This window comes from Ursus arctos, unplaced genomic scaffold (genome assembly GCF_023065955.2).
Source record: "Ursus arctos isolate Adak ecotype North America unplaced genomic scaffold, UrsArc2.0 scaffold_36, whole genome shotgun sequence".
Taxonomy (NCBI): Eukaryota; Metazoa; Chordata; class Mammalia; order Carnivora; family Ursidae; genus Ursus; species Ursus arctos.
Window position 1 is genome coordinate 15167291 of NW_026623050.1, and position 20695 is coordinate 15187985.

Genomic DNA, 20695 nt, shown 5'->3' on the forward strand with positions numbered 1-20695 from the left:
TAGGCCCTAAAACCCTATAAATATCATCGATGAATTTACCCATTATGAGCCACTACTAAAGTTCTTTTAAGTTGATATTCTGTCTTAGCTTTACTTGGTCAACTGGTTATTCTGGTGTCCTTTTAGGGAAGCTGACAGCTGAGAATGAGAATGCATACTCCAAAGAACCCCTTTCGACAGTGAGTTGACAAAATGAGAATGTTGTCATTTCAGGAAAAAAAAACTGAGCTGTTTACTAGTTTAGCCACTGACAGCATGGAAAGTCAAATTCCTCCAACAGAATCATAAATGTCAGGATTCAAGAAGACTTGAAATTTATCTAGTCCAATCCATCTGCTTGGTACAGATGGAGAAGAAGCTCAAATCTGGGCTCAAATTAGAGTAAATTTTAGAGATTCCTTCAGTGCAACCAAGGGTTTTGGGACTCCTCTCTACTCCCTTGTCTCCCTCCTTCGTTCTCTTCCTTTCCCCAACCTTGGAATACCTTGTCCCTGTTCTTCCACTTTACAGACAACTAGAGGAACGATCAGTCCTCCATCATGTTTTGGTGGAGTGTGTCTGTGTTGCCACAGGGTTTGAGGGCTGGGTGTTTTCAACAAATATGTATTTTTAAAAAACTTCCCATTCCAGGAAGCTAACATGTGGTTTCTATTATCTGAAAGGTCTCATTAAAAGATAATATTGTCATATCCACACCCCTAGTTTTGAAGCTAAAGGGAAGTGAGGGTTAAATTTTTAGGGTATAATCTCATAAATAATGGAACAAACTTTGTAGCAGTGTAGGCCTTCCTATCCATTTCACCCTGATAATTCTAGAAGGACTGAGGGAAAAAAGTATTTTATCTTATCTTTACTAGAAAAATAACTAGGTGGGAAGGTTCTGGATTAGAGGTTTTTTCGAACATTTGTCTTTTAGCTAATTTATTCCTTTGAAAATGTGATTACCAAATCCTTAGTATATGTTAATTACTTGAAATGCCAGTGACTTGAAATGAAAAATGTATTTGATAATAATTTTAGTAACAACTGGCAAGTTGTTATTTACATATTAAAGAGGAAAAAATCTATGTATGCACATGTGACAAAGATTATTGGAAATGTTTTTATAAATAAAAGTGAAAAGAAGTTGAACATGGCTCTAAAGAGTTTCCCACTGGATTCTTAGTGTGTGAAGATCAAGTGTTATACAGAGCTGATGACCTTTCTTGAATCTCAGCGTTTCTCCCTTTCCTTTTTTTTCCACTGTTGACTACTTGCTTCTCCCACATCACAGATAATTCACAACAGATGATTTCTTTGTACGGTTTTTATTTTTATGTTGGTTTAAGTCTTGCTATATCCCACATTATTTTCAATTGTAGATCCGCCCCTGGACAGTTTTTACATGTTAATAAGTTTGTCACATGTGAAGGTTGGAGCATGTCGTTGTAGTAACACAATGCACTCTTTATGATACTGCACTGAGTTCAGATTTTTTCTCTAAATTGCAACAAAATGTGAACCTTCTAAATTCATGTTAGAAATACAGATACTACAGTCTATTGACCTTTCTTTTTAACAGGACCCACACATAGATACAGCCTCTGGACATTCCTTTTTAATGGAATGAGACACAGACTACACCAACTACACCAACACTGTGTTCCTGAGTTTTCTTTATCTTGTAAAAAAATAATTTGTGTTTCACGTGGAAAAAAATATCAGACATTCAGGTATTTTTTTGTTAGTCTACTCCAGCACATTAAAGGATGAGGTGATGTATAAAAACACAGATGATGTGAGAAGGGAAAAGTAAGTGCTCCAAATATATGTTGCACGTGATTCTATACAATTTAAAGACACATTACATATTCAGTTCCGAAGTCCTTGAAGTAAAATTTTTTGTTGTTTTACTCCTAACTCTAATACTAAGTGATCAAGTTTAAAAAAATATTCAAAGATAGTTCATAAAAGATATTCAAATTTTCTAATAATTGTTTAATATACATTAGCAAAAAAGTTTATTATTTTCCTTATGGATGTACATTAAAAATCCTGTCAGAATCATGAGCACCCCGTGAAGTACAATTACATTTGTTCCCTTTCCTCCTCCTTTCCACAAGCATCTCCAGTCTTCTCAGTATTTATATATGAATTCTAAAACATTGACAATAAAGCAATCTTCCCTCTCCTCTTATGACTTTGGCAAGTCACTCCAAATCAAAGGAAATATTACCTATAAGGTTAAATTTATTTTAAATGTATCTGTTTCACAAAACTCTGATTTAAAAATTGCATAGTGATCTGATATTGTTCTGTATTTGAGCTTAAGAAAGTATATCAGATGAACTTTATGTGGAAAACCCAAAAGACTCCACCCCCAAATTACTAGAACTCATACAACAATTCAGTAACATGGCGGGATACAAAATCAATGCACAGAAATCAGTTGCATTTCTCTACACTAACAATGAGACTGAAGAAAGAGAAATTAGGGAATTGATTCCATTTACAATAGCACCAAAAACCATAAGATATCTCGGAGAGAGGTAAAGCAACTACAGAACACCGATGAAAGACTCTGAAGAAGACACAAAAAGGGAAAAACATTTCATGCTCATGGATCGGAAGAATAAACATAGTTAAAATGTCTATGCTACCCAGAGCAATATACACTTTCAATGCCATCCTGATCAAAATACCAATGACATTTTTCAAAGCGCTGGAACAAACAATCCTAAAATTTGTGTGGAACCAGAAAAGACCCCGAATCACCAAGGAAATGTTGAAAAAGAAAAACAAGGGTGGGGAAATCACGTTGCCTGATTTCAAGCTGTACTACAAAGCTGTGATTACCAAGACAGCATGGTACTGGCACAAAAACAGACACACAGACCAATGGAACAGAATAGAGATTCCAGAAATGGACCCTCGACTCTATGGTCAACTAATCTTTGACAAAGCAGGAAAAAACATCCAATGGAAAAAAGACAGTCTCTTCAATAAATTGTGCTGGGAAAATTGGACAGCTATATACAGAAGAATGAAACTTGACCATTCTCTCACACCATACACAAAGATAAACTCCAAATGGATGAAAGACCTTGATGTGAGACAGGAATCCAACAAAATCATAGAGGAGAACATAGGCTGCAACCTCTTTGACACTGGCCACAGCAACTTCTTTCATGAGACGTCTCCAAATGCAAGGGAAACAAAAGCAAAAATGAACTTTTGGGACTTCATCAAGATAAAAATCTTCTGCACAGCAAAGGAAACAGTCAACAAAACAAAGAGGCAGCCCATGGAATGGGAGAAGATATTTGCAAATGACACTACAGATAAAAGGCTGGTATCCAAGATCTATAAAGAACTTCTCAAACTCAATACCCAAGAAACAAATAATCAAATCAAAATACGGGCAGAAGACATGAACAGACACTTTTCCAATGAAGACATACGAATGGCTAATGGACACATGAAAAAATGTTCAACATCATTAGCCATCCAGGAAATTCAAATCAAAACCACATTGAAATACTATCTTACACCAGTTAGAATGGCAAAAATTGACAAGGCAAAAAACAAATGTTGGACAGGATGTGGAAAAAGGGGATCCCTCTTATACTGTTGGTGGGAATGCAAGTTGGTACAGCCACTTTGGAAAACAGTCTGGAGGTCCCTCAAAAAGTTAAAAATAGAGCTACCCTATGAACCAGCAATTGCACTACTGGGTATTTACCCTAAAGATACAGATGTAGTGAAAAGAAGGGCCATATCCATCCCAATGTTCATAGCAGCATTGTCCACAATAACCAAACGGTGGAAGGAGCCGAGATGCCCTTCAACAGACGAATGGATAAATAAGATGTGGTCCATATACACAATGGAATATTACTCAGCCATCAGAAAGAACGATTACCCAACATTTGCATCAACATGGATGTAACTGGAGGGAATTATGCTAAGGGAATTATTTGGATGGGACTGGAGGAGATTATGCTAAGTGAAATAAGTCAAGCAGAGAAAGACAATTATCATATGGCTTCATTCATTTGTGGAACATAAGTAATAGCAGGGAGATCATTAGGAGAAGGAAGGGAAAAATGAAGAGGGGGTAAACAGAGGGGGAAATGAACCACGAGAGACTATGGACTCCAGGGAAACAAACTGAGGGTTTTGGAGGGGAGGAGGGTACGGGGATGGTCTAGCCCGGTGAAGGGTATTAAGGAGGGCACATATTGCATGGAGTACTGGGTGTTATATGCAACAATGAATCATGGAACACTACCTCAAAAACTAATGATGTACTACTGTATGGTGACAACATATCAGAATAATAATAAAAAAGAAAGTATATCAGATGCAAATGGTGGGCATTCATCCTTTCTGATGGCTGAATACCCACCATTTGCATCAACATGGATGTAACTGGAGGGAATTATGCTAAGTGAAGTAAGAGAAAGTAAGTCAAGCAGAGAAAGACAATTATCATGGTTTCACTCATAATGTGGAACATAAGGAACAGCTCAAAGGACCACAGGGGAAGGGAGGGAAAACTGAATAAGAAGAAATCAGAAAGGGAGACAAACCATGAGAGACTCTGGACTCCAGAAAACAAACTGAGGGGTACAGAAGGGAGGGGGGTGGCAGGATGGGGTAACTGGGTGATGGCTATTAAGGAGGGCACGTGCTTTGATGAGCACTGGGTGTTATACACAACTAATGAATCGCTGAACACTACATCTGAAACTCATGATGTACTATATGTTGGCTAACTGAACGTAAAAAAAGAATGTTTTTTAAGATTAAGAAAATTAAGAATATGATTCTGTTGTTAGGTAGTATGTTTTTATAAATGTCAATCAAGTCAACCTGGTTGACAGCGCTACTTGAATTTCCTGTAGCCTTATTGATTTTCTGTCTGCTTGTTTTATCAATGATTAAAAGAAGAGTATTCAAATCTCCAAAAAAAAAAAAAAAAAAAAAGAAAGAAAGTATATCAGAAAAATCTCTCAGTAAATAACTTACAGGATTTTGAACTATATTGTGCATGGTCATGCAATGTTACAGGTCTGGGGAAAAACTTATAAAGTAACTTAATACAGAATCAACTGTAGAAGTTTCAAATAACTATTCTAAAATATTAGGAACATCACCATGGCATCCTTTCTTTTTTGTCCTCTGTTGACTTCTCTGCCTCTTACCATCCTTGCCCCAAACCATAACTGTGATTATCCTTAGAAAACTAGAATATACTTTTATCTTCTTTCGGAACTACACAGTTCTCCCGGCTAGACAATTAAGTACCAGAGTGCGAGTGTATTGGCCATGAAACCAGACTACCAAGGATAGACTCCAAGTGCCATCACTTAGCAAGTTATGCTTCCTGTGCCTCAGTTTATTTATCTTAAAATAGAGACAATAATAGTATCTATCTCGGAAGTTGACATGAGAATGGAATGAATTAATAAATGTAAAGTACTTAAAAGAGTGCTTGGTACACAGTAACTGTTCATTAAATTTGTTAAAACATCATTTTGATATGACTACAAAGATGAACTTTGTACCAGTAACTCCCAAATTTCTATCCCTATCCCTGTCCTTCAGTTTTCTTAACTTTAATGTCAATTTTCTTGAAAAATAAAATGAAATTTGACCTTATCTTCATATAAAACCATACTATACTCACCCATCAGACATTTATTGAACATGTATTGTATGCTAGATACTTTTTTCCCATGTCAGGGATACAGAGGCAAACGATTCTTTGTTCTCTACTGAGTGAGAAAAACAAGTGAACTTTACACTACAATGTGATAAATATTTGAATTTGTTGAAGAGATTCATCTACATCAGACTTTTGCTCAAACATTGTTGAGTTACCTATTGATTACCAAGATTTATTTCCTCGTGGATTGTTAGACTAAAGGTCTCAGTTTCTTACTGGCTGTTGGCTGGAGGCGTTCCTCATTTCCCCACCATGTGGGCTTCCCCACACAGCAGCTCACAACATGGTAGCTGGCCCCCCCCCTCGCCCCGCCCTGCCTCAGGGCTCTGAGTGGGTGAGCAAGAGAGTTCAGGCAGGACTGAGGTCAGTCTTTTTGCAAATGAATCTGAGAAGTGATATACCATTATGTTAGCCATATCCCATTTGTTAGACGGAAGTGATAGGTTCAGCCCACACTCAATGGAAGGGAATTGAATTATGACACCAGAAGGTGGGGATCATTGGGGCCCATCTTAGAGTCTGCCTACGTCAAAAATAATGAGTTATGTTTATCTTTCTGTTATTATTTATCTCCTTCTCTGCCTTCTCTACTTTCTTTGTACTCCCTCACTCTGCATAGATGTACTCACTGTAAAGTATTATCTTTCCACTTCAGGAAAGCTACAGGACTCCAATAAGCTCATGGAAAACTATTAAAAATGTTCTATATTCTGAATGGCTTCAAAGTAAAATTTGAGTGAGAGAGAGAAAAATTCAATGATTGTAGAATCATTGCATATAAGTATGGGAAGTCTGGACAGAAATTCCATGAGCAGCTATCATTATTTTGGAGAAAACATTACTGGGCTCGGCCACCAGCCATTCGTATCACACTCAGAATTCTAGCCTAGATCACCATGTCAGGAAAGCAGGCATAGCTCAGAAAATGGTGGAAGATTCTGGTGCTCTCTCTGCTGCATGAATCACCTGGGAAATCATTACTCTTTGTGCTTTGGTTTCCTTATGCGTAAAGTGGCTGTGATACGCCCACTGCTGCAGGACTGCGGTCATTTCTGTGATAATACACAGGGGGTTCAATACCTGCTTTGAGAAGTTGCCATGTGCTGATGGAAACGAAGAATCATGTTCATTTTGTTCATCATTAGGTCTAGGGATATTTTTTCTTATTGGGGTCATTACATTTTACAAGCTCAAAAAGCACCACAGAAAGCTCCATTTACTTTCCAAAGGATGATTTCTCTCACATAGTTATGGAATGAGATGCTCTCTTAATAGGTTTCATGCTTTAGATATCCATTTCCTCCTCTCCCCACCCCTACACATGCTCACACTCTCCCTACATTCTCAGTAAATGACTGGTACAAAGCCTCGCATAGCCATTGGACAAATCCATGCCTATCAGAAATGTAAACACAAAGACTAACATTTTTATAATTATAATTAAAATTACTTAAAAGCAATTTATTATGAATGGTTCTACAGCCTTTCAAATTTCACTTCTAAACATTTAAAATTTTTGTTTTGGACTAACCCAAGGTTGATGATAATCCTTGGATCATTACTTAATTTACAAGTCCCTGAACAGACTGATTTAGCCCTGGAGTTTGCCTTTCTCCTTTTGTTTCAGAGCTATCCAAGTTAATTCCATGTACATATGGTTAGTGAGGCACTGGAGGTTGTCTTGACTGACATGTGGGAGAGGAAGTGTCCTAGAAAGAGTCCTGAGACTCTGGTAGAGCAGATTTTGATCATATATCCCATGAGTAAAAGCTATGTGAGCATACTTCCATATAGGTATAATTTTAAATTTATGAATTATGTAATATCGATCTGTATTAATCTATTATACATATTATAAAAGATGCAGTCTATAAATAGAAAACAGTGAGATAAAATATTTTAAAAAATAAAATTTAATATTACATTTATTAATGGCATACTAAGTCTTTTATCCTCAATTGTAGAGAATTGATAGCTACATAGTTGGTTTATAAATGCCTTGCAAATTAAACTGGCATTATACAATCATTTGCTGATACTGAAAAGCATAACATATACTTAGTGCTTGATTGTTTATAATAATTATGTATATCCACATTTCAAATAGTCATTTTGAAAGTTATTGTTTTTTTAGCCTACATCTTGGCAGAATTGATTGGTTTGTCATTTATTTCATTTCGTTTCCTTTTCTTGAGACAGAAAAAGGGGTGGGGGAAATAGGGGCAGAGGGAGAGGGAAAGAATCTTAAGCAGGCCCCATACCCAGTGCAGAGCCTATCGCAGGGCTCAATCCCATGACCCTGAGATCATAACCTGAGGGGAAATCAAGATGACTTGAGCTGAAAATCAAGAGTCTGACACTTAACTGACTGAGGCACCCAGGTGCCCCATTAATTTCATTTCTTAGCGGGCCGAGAAGGATCTCCTTCAAGGAGTAGGAGAAAAATCATTATGGCATTTTCCTTATTTTTAAAAAAATATTATCATCAATCTAAAGTTTCTTTCCAAGAGCCTTTTAAAGCTACTGGTCCACTTGTGAGTATTACCTTAGTTAAACCAGATGATGTAATCTATAAATCTGCTTACCCAAAATCTGTTACCTAAATCTGTTTACCCAAGGAAAACAGCAACACATGATACCCAGAAAACAACACAAGAGCAAAGATACCATCATTATCCTTCAGCTGAGTGAAGAAGGTACTCACTTACTAAATATTAGTAAAGTTTAAGTTTTTTTGTCTTTAAAGATAGAAATAGATATAAATAAGAGTTTTGATATATACATATATTTTTCTATCCAGAGCTGTATCCACTTCAGTTTGGAGACCAGGATCCTAGATCCCTTTGGGGTTTATCCAAGGGCCCAGTGGGGGCTGGGCTGGCATGGGTTATGCGGAGGGGGTAGACGAGTAGAAGCGTACAGAACTCTGGGCCCCTCACCCCTGCTGCAATGAAAGAGCTCCAATTTCATTTCTATTATATTTTACATAATTAACCTTTCTGACAAATTTTCATCGGAAAAAAGAATTACACAGCTAAAACATGTTTGAAACTTTCCTCTGGAGAAGCCTAGAAGCCCATGCTCCACAGTCTGACAAGTGCTTTAAACTGAACCCTGAACAGTAAAAGTCTTTTACTAAAGAGCTACGTATACCAGTTCCCGGGTTTTATGTTTTTTAACTTCTCTTGCATGCAAAATCACACGCTTAGACCTAAAAGAGAAAATACTTTAGCTAAACATGCTGTGAAAGTTTTGAATATAAGTAAATGCTAAGTAAAAAAACACTGGTTAAAAAATGCATTAAACTTTTTTCTTGATTGTGACATTTAGTAAAAAGTTTTGAACATTTTAGAAATAGATCACATTAAAGCAAAGCTTAAAAAAGGATATGGTTCTCGCAATATTTCAGTAAGTTTGATCTTGGTTTGTCTAGGGGCTTTGGAAATACCAGCTAACTCATGCATCTTAAGGTAATATAAAATCAGTGGACTCTGACCTCCAAAATTGAAGAGCACACGGTTAAACTCTGGACCAGGGCTAATATAATGGGACTGTAAAGGGAAGAAAAAAAATCAAGTAAATTATTACTTTTATGTGTTTTTAAAGAACTGTAAATAAATATAACTGCATTGTAACTATAAATAAAGTTACTCTCTGGTATATTAAAATAAATAAAAAGAAACTCTTATAGCATCTTTTTAAAAAATATATTATTTACTTTAGAGAGAGAGAGAGAGCGCACAAGCGGGAGGGGCAGAGAGAGAGAAGGAGACAGAATCCCAAGCAGGCTCCCTGCTGAGTGGGGAGCCCCACAGGGGGGCTCCATCTCAGGACCCCGAGATCATGACTTGAGCCAAAATCAAGAGTCAGATGCTTAACTGACTGAGCCACCCAGGCACCCCAAGCATCTTCTTAATTAAAGAAATTTACTACAGTATGAATCTATGAGTTCATGCAGTAAGGCCCTTCTGGCGTTCTTATTTATCAGCTCGATAGATAGGTCAATAGAGATTATTCTGTCTGTAGAACAGAAAGAAAAAAGAAAGAAGAAAATGAACAGAGCTCCAGAAAAAGGGACAGGAAAAAATGTGAAGAAAAACATGACCAAAACCTCCAAACATTTGTGGAAAACATATCCAAGAAGCTTAACTCCAAGTAGAAAAATACTCACCTAGACATATCATACTCAAAGTGTTGAAAGACCAAAACAAAAAGAAAAATCTCAAAAGCAGCAAGAGAAAAACAACATATACGAGAACCCCAATAGGATTAAAAGCTGAATTTTTATCAGAACAAAGGAAGCCAGAAGGCAGGTGGATAATGTAACCAAAGTGCTGATGGAAAAACTGTCAACCATGAATTCTCTCTCAGGGAAAGTGACCATGAATAGAATTGTTCCAAGATTCTATTACTGACTTCTTGTGGGATACAAGGTCAGTATAGCAACTACTCATATATTAAGTCTTTCCTCTATTTTTGTAATGTGTGGATGAGAGATTTATTATTTCCACTTCCTGTGAGGAAATAAAATTTTATTCTCATTTGCTTTTACTGATACATAAAAGTTCTCTTTGTGTTTCTTTTTCATTGCTTTCCTTCAGAAATGCTGCATAATTATTTTGAACAGTAGAACTATCATAATCCAAAGCAATTCTTTGATGGTGAAAACTCAATGTCAAAATCAGACATATTTTCTATTATGTAAATAATTTACTCCATCTCAATCTTCCATGAAAATTCATATTAGGTTATATCTAGCCTGATCTTTTTTTCCTCTTTTCTCTTTAAAAAAAGTTTTTTATTTAAATTCAATTTAATTAACATATACTGTATTATTAGTTTGAAAGGCAGAATTTAGTGATTCATCCCCGTTGCATACAACATCCAGTGCTCATAACAAGTGCCCTCCTTAATGCCCATCACCTAGTTACCCCATCGCCCCTCCCACCTCCCCTCCAGCAACCCTGTTTATTTCCTATAGTCTTATGATTTGCCTCCCTCTCTGTTTTCCTCTTATTTTATTTTTCCTTCCTTTCCCCTATGTTCATCTGTTTTGTTTCTTAAATTCCACATATGAGTGAAATCACATGGTATTTGTCTTTCTCTGACTGGCTTATTTCACTTAGCATAATACACTCTAGTTCTATCCACGTCACTGCAGATGGCAAGATTTCATTCTTTTTGATGGCTGAATAATCTTTAAATTGCATGCAAAACCAGATCAAGCTTTTTCTAGATTAAAAGGAAATACTGCCTGTCTAGAAAGATGTTTTATGACCCTTCTGGCTTCTGCCTTGGCTATTGTTAGACAGAACCTACATTTCTGTTATTTTTCTGCAATTATCCATTTTTTAAAATAGGAAAACCTCAGTTAATACCTGCTCCTTCCTCTATAATGGCCCCTGATTTTTAAAGGGTAGTTCAACGTGACAAGAGCAGAACTATGTGTTAAATGCATATCCAGTGTTTGGTGAAGCCTTAGCCATTTTACTAGATACTTTAAAGTGGAAGGTTTGAAGTTGCCCAAATAACTCTTGCTAGAGATATTCCAAATACCCAAAACAATTAGCAGAAGCTCTATTGCTTCCATCTACCCCACAAAAGACAATGGCAGAATATTATCAGAAAACTTAAAGATTCCATGAAACAAGACTTTCATAGCCAAGAGTCAACCTGGTACTAAATTTGAGAACCAAGCAATCCTATAAACTTTGGAAGCATCACAAGAGATGAGCTAGAAAGTCCAAGGGATGATTTTCGTGTTTAATTTTTTTGGTTAATTTATTAAAGGATAATTGCTGACGCTGACTAGAAAGCGAAACTTTGATTTTTGAGGTTTGCATGTGCGTCCTGCCAATGCTCATAATGGCACTGGGCAGCCACAGGCACCCATTCAGCATCTGGACAACCACCGTGCTCAGAAAATTCTTTATGTCGAACTGAAAACAGTCTTCCCATAGCTTTCACTTATGGGTAAACATAAAAACTTTGTGGTCTGTATCGCTAAAAGAAATTTTTGAGCCACACAGAAGAAGCCTAATTCTGCTTTCCTAGAGTAGCTCTCCACATACCTGAAAACAGTTATTATGGCCACCAGAGTCTTTTCTAGTGGAAATGCCTTTAAATATTTTGGCGATTGCTCAAAAAATATGGTTTCAAAGCCCTTCATCATCTTGATTATTTTCTATTCAGAACATTTCTGTTTGTCTACACCCTTTCACAATGTGGAGCGCCAAAATGAACATAATATACAATTGTTTAATCAGCATAGAGTAGATCTCACATGTCTGTTTAAATAGCTCAACAACGCAGTAGATTTGGGGGCCAACAACATTCTCTGTTGATACATACAGAGCTTACTATAAAAGACAATTCCCAAATCTTTTCAGATGCCTCTAACCATGGCTTTATTATCCTATACTTGTGCAGCCGTAATTTTGGACCTTAATGCTTTTTCCATAATAAAAGTTTATCTTCTAAGATACTTGATAGCCAGGCCTCGATTGTTGTAAACTTTTGATCATCCAATGTATTTGTAGTTTTTCCAAGGTTTATGACATCTACATATCTAATGAAAATGGCAACCATATTTTTATCCAAGTTGTTGATAAAAATAATCTACATAGGACAGGGCCAGTGATGTGATGCATTACCAAAAATGTATCTGCAATTTGCTTTCCATCTTTTAACAGTGCCATCTGAAAAAGGTTGTTCAGTCAGTTATAAATCCACCTGTCCATATTTCTTCAATTTGTAAACAGGATATAAAGGGCCATTTTTAGTGAGTGCTGAAGATCAGATATACAATTTCTATTACATTTCCTGATTTCTAAATCCAGCAATATTGTACATGCCCCTTGCCCCCAATGGTGTGATATCATCATTGATCACAAATTGACTTCTAGAGATCACTAGTTTCTATTTTAAGTACTTACAAACCATCCTTGGAAGCACTGTAAATGCTGGAAAACATTCTATATGTCTGTATTATTAAAGATCAGGAAATATATAAATACTGACTTCAGAAAGTGGTTTTTATATAGGCATAACATAAAATTTATGGTCAGACTTGAATAGATAATTCAGACAAAATTTTAGCAATAAAGACTGCAACAAATTTAAAACCTAATTGTCTTAACAAGAGATAAAATTCAGAATATCAAGCCAGTAACCTCATCAAATCTTGGCTAAAGCAACACAAGATGGAAAAGTCAATAACGATCTCTAATAGGGAGGCACCATCAGAAACATGGAAAAACTAAGTAACTGAAACTTATCAGTAATAGTATCTACATATGGCTAGTTATCCCAGGCTCATGGCTTAAGAGATAGGGACAGGTCAGCCATTGATGAAAACACTTATGAAGTTTTCCCTGCAACCTTGACTAGAACTTATTGAGATCAGAGCCATGTTTGTTTATCAACCCAAGGACAAGCAGTGCCAGAAGTGTGAGAAAAGATGAATGCTATTTTTTTTTCTTTAGAGATGAGGATATTAAAAAAAAAAAGACTTTTTAGCATTAAGATTATCCTCTCCAATAAATCACTTTTGATCATTAAATTCTTCTAAAATATATGTCAGAAATATAATAATGGGTTTGGAGTTAAGATGGCGGAGGAGTAGGGGACCCCTTTTTCAGCCGGTCCCCTGAGTCGAGTTGGATAGGTACCAGACCATCCTGAACATCCACGGAATCAGCCTGAGATGCAGGAAGATACACCTGGATCTCTACAAATGAACATCTCCAGCGCTGAGTATTGAGGTACGAAGCGGGGAGCCGTGAAACCAAGCACAGATATCGGAAGATAAACGGAAGGGGGAGGGAGCCGCCACATTCGGGCGCCGGGAAGCGGTAGCCACCTGCACGGGGGAGCAGGCGGACTCGGGGACGGCACCCGCGAGAGAGCGGACTGAGACCGTGAGCCGGGAGCGCGCGCCACCAGACTTCTCACGGAACTCCGGAATCCTGGTGTGCTCACGGGATCCAGACTGAGACCGGGAGATCCGGGAGCACGGGGGCGGCTGGCGGTGTTAGAAACACAAAGGACAGAGACGGCAGGCCCTGGAAGTGAGGGCTGGGACTCCGGGTGTGGGGTGCACATTCCGGGACGCTGCAGGGTTGAGCAGCACCAACAGAAACAGAGTTAAAGTGGCCAGAACATCAGTGGAGAACGGTCCGCGATCCCTCTGTTCTGAGACAGAGGCTGAGATTCGGCCGCTGCTGCTCTGACTCTCAGAAGAGGCACAGCAAACCGCCAGGGAAAGCTGCCAGAGAACAAAAGCCTGGAAGTACCGGCTCACAGTGTACCCATCCCCATCACCCCTCCCAGGGGACACAGAGACTCTACCCAAACAGGGTTGCCTAAGTATCAGCACGGCAGGCCCCTCCCCCAGAAGGCAGGCTGAAAAATCAAGAAGCCCACATCCCTAAGATCCCTATAAAACAAGGGCGCATCACCTGGGTCCCGGTCAATAGTTTGGGCTCTGGACAACCCCACAACCTCTCCTCATCAGAATGACGAGAAGGAGAAATCCCCCCAGCAAAGAAAAGACAATGAGTCTGTGGCCTCTGCCACAGAACTAATGGATATGGATATAACCAAATTATCACAAATGGAATTCAGAGTAACAATGGTCAAGATGATGTGTAGACTTGAAAAAAGTATTAACGAAAATGTTAATGAGAATATAGAATCTCTAAGGGCGGAAATGAGAGTGAATCTGGCAGAAATTAAAAATTCTATGAGCCAAATGCAGTCAAAACTAGAGGCTCTGACGGCCAGGGTGAATGAGGCAGAAGAACATATCAGTGAATTGGAGGATGGGTTAGTAGAAGACAAAGCTAAAATAGAATCCGGACTTAAAAAAATCCACGCCCAAGAATGTAGGTTACGGGAGATTACTGACTCAATGAAACGTTCCAATGTCAGAATCAACGGCATCCCCGAGGGGGTGGAGAAAAACAGAGGTCTAGAGGAGATATTTGAACAAATTGTAGCTGAAAACTTCCCTAATCTAGCGAGGGAAACAAACATTCATGTCCAAGAGGCAGAGAGGACCCATCCCAAGCTCAACCATGACATACCTACGCCACGTCACATATAGTGCAATTCACAAATATTAGATCCAAGGATACAGTATTGAAAGTGGCCAGGGCAAAGAAATTTCTCAAGTACCAAGGCAAAGGTATCAGAATTACGTCAGACCTGTCTACACAGACCTGGAATGAGAGAAAGGGTTGGGGGAGCATTTTTAAAGCTCTTTCAGAGAAAAACATGCAGCCAAGAATCCTTTATACAGCAAGGCTGTCATTCAGAATTGATGGAGAAATAAAAACCTTCCAGAATTGCCAGTCATTGACCAATTTCATAACCACGAAACCAGCCCTACAGGAGATATTAAGGGGGGTTCTATAAAGGTAAAAAGGCCCCAAGAGTGATACAGAACAGAAATTCACAATCGATAGAAACAAAGACTGTACTGGCAACATGGCATCATTAAAATCATATCTCTCAATAATCAGTCTCAATGTAAATGGCCTAAATGCTCCCATAACGCCACAGGGTTGCAGATTGGATAAAAAGACATGACCCATCCATTTGCTGTCTACAAGAGACTCATTTTGAACCTAAAGATACATTCAGACTGAAAGTAAAGGGATGGAATACCATCTTTCATGCCAATGGACCTCAAAAGAAAGCTGGAGTAGCAATTCTCATATCAGACAGATTGGATTTTAAACTAAAGACTATAGTTAGAGACACAGAAGGGCATTATATTATTCTTAAAGGATGTATCCAACAAGTGGATATGACAATTATAAATATATATGCCCCCAACAGGGGAGCAGCAAGATACACAAGCCAACTCTTAACCAGAATAAAGAGACATATAGATAAAAATATGTTAATAGTAGGGGACCTCAACGCTCCACTATCAGAAACAGAACACCCATGCAAAAAATTGACAAAGAAACAAGGGCTGTGAATTCCATACTCGACGAGTTGGACCTCATAGATACATAGAGAACACTACACCCCAGAACCAAAGAATACTCATTCTATTCTAATGCCCATGGAACATTCTTAAGAATAGACCATGTTCTGGGACACAAAACAGGTCTCAACTGATACAAAAGACTGAAATTATTCCCTGCATATTCTCAGACCACAACGCTTTGAAATTGGAACTCAACCACAAGGAAAAATTTGGAAGAAACTCAAACACTTGGAGACTAAGAACCATCCTGCTCAGGAATGATTTGATAAACCAGGAAATCAAAAACCAATTTAAACAATTTATGGAGACCAACAAGAATGAAAACGCAATGGTCCAACACCTACGGGATACTGCAAAGGCAGTCCTAAGGGGGAAATACATAGCCATCCAAGCCTCACTCAAAAGAATAGAAAAATCTAAAATGCAGTTTTTATATTCTCACCTCAAGAAGCTGGAACAGCAACAGAAGGACAGACCTAATCCATGCACGAGGAAGCAGCTGACCAAGATTAGAGCAGAAATCAATGAATTAGAAACCAGGAGTACAGTAGAGCAGATCAACAGAACTAGAAGCTGGTTCTTTGAACGAATTAATAAAATTGACAGACCACTGGCAAGACTTATCCAAAAGAAGAGAGAAAGGACCCAAACTAATAAAATTATGAATGAAAAAGAGAGGTCACAACCAACACCAATGAAATTGGAAGGATTATTAGAAACTTTTATCAACAGCTTTATGCCAATAAATTAAGCAATCTGGAAGAGATGGAGGCCTTCCTGGAAACCTATAAACTACCAAGACTGAAACAGGAAGAAATTGATTTTTTAAACAGGCCAATTAATTATGAAGAGATTGAGTCAGGATAAACAACTTTCCAAAAAACAGAACTCCAGGCCTGGACGGTTTTCCTGGGGAATTCTACCAAACATTCAAATAAGAAATAATACCTATTCTCCTAAAGCTATTTCAAAAAATAGAAACAGAAGGAAAGCTACCAAACTCATTCTATGAAGCCAATATTACCTTGATCCCCAAACCAGGCAAAGACCCCATCAAAAAGGAGAATTACAGACCGATTTCCCTAATGAATATGGATGCCAAAATCCTCAACAAGATCCTGGCTAATAGAATTCAACAGTACATTAAAAGGATTATCCATCATGACCAAGTGGGATTCATCCCTGGGATGCAAGGGTGGTTCAACATTCGCAAATCTATCAGTGTTTTAGATTTTATCCAGAAAGAAAAATTCAAAAATCATATGATTCTTTCAATAGATGCAGAAAAAGCATTTGACAAAATACAGCATCCTTTCCTGATTAAAACCCTTCAGAGTGTAGGGATAGAGGGTACATTCCTCAATCTCATAAAAACCATCTATGAAAAGCCTATAGCAAATATCATTCTCAATGGGGAAAAGCTGGAAGCCTTTCCCTTAAGATCAGGAACATGACAAGGACGCCCACTCTCGCCACTATTATTCAACATAGTACTAGAAGTCCTTGCAACAGCAATCAGACAACAAAAAGGGATAAAAGGTATCCAAATCAGCAAAGAAGAAGTCAAAATGTCTCTCTTCACAGATGACATGATACTCTATATGGAAAACCCAAAAGAATCCACTCCCAAACTATTAGAAATTATAGAGCAATTCAGTAATGTGGCGGGATACAAAATCAATGCTCAGAAATCAGTTGCATTTCTATACACGAATAATGAGACTGAAGAAAGAGAAATTAGGGAATCCATCCCATTTACAATAGCACCAAAAACCATACGTTACCTTGGAATTAACTTAACTAGAGACGTATAGGACCTATATTCTAGAAACTATAAATCACTCTTGAAAGACATTGAGGAAGACACAAAAAGATGGAAAAATATTCCATGCTCATGGATCGGAAGAATTAACATACTTAAAATGTCCATGCTACCCAGAGAAATCTACACTTTCAATGCTATCCCAATCAAAATACCGAGGACATTTTTCAAAGAACTGGAACAAATAGTCCTTAAATTTGTATGGAACCAGAAAAGGCCCTGAATCGCCAAAGAACTGTTGAAAAGGAAAAACAAAGCTGGGGGCATCATAATGCCGGATTTCGAGCTGTACTACAAAGCTGTGATCACCAAGACAGCATGGTACTGGCACAAAAACAGACACATAGACCAATGGCACAGAATAGAGAACCCAGAAATGGACCCTCGGCTCTTTGGGCAACTAATCTTTGATAAAGCAGGAAAAAACATCCAGTGGAAAAAAGACAGTCTCTTCAATAAATGGTGCTGGGAAAAGTGGACAGCTACATACAAAAGAATGAAACTTGACCACTCTCTCACACCATACACAAAGATAAACTCCAAATGGATGAAAGACCTTGATGTGAGACACGAATCCATCAAAATCCTAGAGGAGAGCATAGGCAGCAACCTCTACTGCATCGGCCAAAGCAACCTTTTTCATGACACATCTCCAAAGGCAAGAGAAACAAAAGATAAAATGAACTTGTGGGACTTCAGCAAGATAAAAAGCTTCTGCACAGCCAAGGAAACAGTCAAAAAAACTAAGAGGCAGCCCACGGAATGGGAGAAGATATTTGCAAATGATGCTACAGATAAAAGACTGGTATCCAAGATCTGCAAAGAACTTCTCAAACTCAATACATGAGAAACAAATAAACAAATCATAAAATGGGCAGAAGTTCTGAACAGACACTTTTCCAATGATGACATACAAATGGCTAACAGACACATGAAAAAATGTTCAAAATCATTAGTCATCAGGGAAATTCAAATCAAAACCACACTAAGATACCACCTTACTCCAGTTAGAATGGCAAAAATTGACAAGGCAAGAAACAACAATTGCTGGAGAGGATGTGGAGAAAGGGGATCCCTCCTACATTGTTGGTGGGAATGCAACTTGGTACAGCCACTCTGGAAAACAGTGTGGAGGTCCCTTAAAAAGTTAAAAATTGAGCTACCCTATGACCCAGCCATTGCACTACTGGGTATTTACCCCAAAGATACAGATGTAATGAAGAGAAGGGCCATATGCACCCCAATGTTCATAGCAGCATTGTCCACAATAGCTAAATCGTGGAAGGAACCGAGATGCCCTTCAACAGATGACTGGACTAAGAAGTTGTGGTCCATATATACAATGGAATATTACTCAGCTATCAGAAAGAACAATTTCTTAACATTTGCTGCAACATGGACGGCACTGGAGGAGATAATGCTAAATGAAATGTCAAGCAGAGAAAGACAATTATCATATGATTTCTCTCATCTATGGAACACAAGAACTAGGAAGATTGGTAGGGGAAGAAAGGGATAAAGAAAGGGGGGGTAATCAGAAGGGGTAATGAAGCATGAGAGACAATGGACTCTGAGAAACAAACTGAGGGCTTCAGAAGGGAGGGGGGCGGGGGAATGGGATAGACTGGTGATGTGTAGTAAGGAGGGCACGTATTGCATGGTGCACTGGGTGTTATACACAACTAATGAATCATCGAACTTTACATCAGAAACCAGGGATGTACTGTATGGTGACTAACATAATATAATAAGAAAACATTAAAAAAAAAAGAATTTGCCATCTCTACTTATCTGTTTCTGTGATTTGCTTAATTGCATTAATAAATTAAATCTGAATATTAAAATAAAAGAAATATAATAATGAACATTGTGTATATATGAAGCTGTTCATATATAGCAATTAAAATATAGCAAATTATATAGCAAGTTAAAGAAGTAAGAACATTTTTAGTAATTACTATGCTCCAAACCTTTATTGTTAGTCTTGATACACTTGATTCTTCTTTGAATGTGGGCATTGTATATGCTCTTGGGTTCTTTAAAATTTTTGTCATATTGAAGTCTACAGCTAAAAGAGAAAACAAAATACTTAAATTCTGACTGTTATTTCTTTACAAAAATATGTAATATTTTTTTCTTCTAGCAATGTACCCTAAGCACAGAAAGAACCCAAAATGGATGAGATAGAGGTTAGGATATTGTTATAGCTTGCCTCAGTTAGAGGAAATAAATATACCGTCTCATTTTTACTTAACAGGGCTTTAGAATTGATAAAACTTATTTACTTACATTATCTCACATTACTATCACAAACCACTCTGTGAGCTAAGTAAGATTTTCCACAATGTACAGGTAATACAACTAAGTTCAGGAAATTGTATGACTCTAAGCTACAGCTCTAAGCTATCCTTTAAGACACAGGCCTAGGTCTTTTGCTTCAGAGCCCAGAGCTTTGTCCATGACCCTCTAGTTTAATGCAATAGGAGGCTTGGGCCTCTACGTGTTAGGGTCCACCTTTTCCATATACTGACAACAAACCCAAATAAGGAAAGACTTGCTAAGTTTTCCTTGCAACCAGCATGAATATACATGAAGGTAACAAGGGAATTTTGCCATATCTTAAAGAAAAGAAGAACTGTATGGTTTAATCATGTCAATCAGCCTAAAAGAACAAGTTAGTTGTTAAGGGTATCTTAACACAGAGCAGAGAAAATAGGTAATCTGAGGTTTGTACTAGATTGTAGCACTTATTATCAGGTGTCAGGTAGACTAATAGCATCTACAGGTTGTAGATAGAGCTCTGAAGAGTTAAGGAAAGTCACTCAGATTGATTTTTGACACTAGACATGCAAAGATATTAGATATAAGTCTGAAATGCTAGAGGTAAGTAGGCATTTATCTCTGACAGAGTAAAGAATTGGTTAGGAATCTGAATTTTAAAATTTTGAGTAGAACCAACGTTAGATTAAGTTGAAGTTAGGAGCAAGAAATGTAATAAACCATATGATTTATTTCCTTTAAAACATGCTCAAAAGCAAAAAAATCTCTTATAGAGGGGCAACTGGCAATATCTACAAAAATACAGATACATTTTCTCTTTGACCCAGCAATCGCTCTTCTGAGATTATATCCTACACAATCTCCTACGTAAGTATGAAAGAAC

The 20695-nt window shown here is 37.7% G+C and overlaps 1 protein-coding gene across 13 annotated transcripts in view; it reads right to left on the minus strand.

Moving 5' to 3' along the window:
* The window catches only part of FAM227B (family with sequence similarity 227 member B), a 195864-nt gene that overhangs the window by 25763 nt on the left and 149406 nt on the right, over window positions 1–20695 (minus strand). For 4 of the 13 annotated variants that reach the window (XM_057306161.1, XM_057306162.1, XM_057306160.1 and 1 more), the window contains 2 exons: window positions 19503–19600; window positions 6032–9261 (listed from right to left, as the gene is read on the minus strand). The exons of 5 other annotated variants lie outside the window; for them this stretch is intronic. In XM_057306161.1, coding sequence (XP_057162144.1) covers window positions 9070–9261; window positions 19503–19600 — 290 coding nt within the window. In that variant the 3' untranslated portion in view covers window positions 6032–9069. Of the gene's footprint in view, window positions 1–6031; window positions 9262–19502; window positions 19601–20695 lie in introns of those variants that run through there. 4 more of the 13 variants (XM_057306166.1, XM_044390980.2, XM_044390981.3 and 1 more) reach the window with 2 other exon arrangements.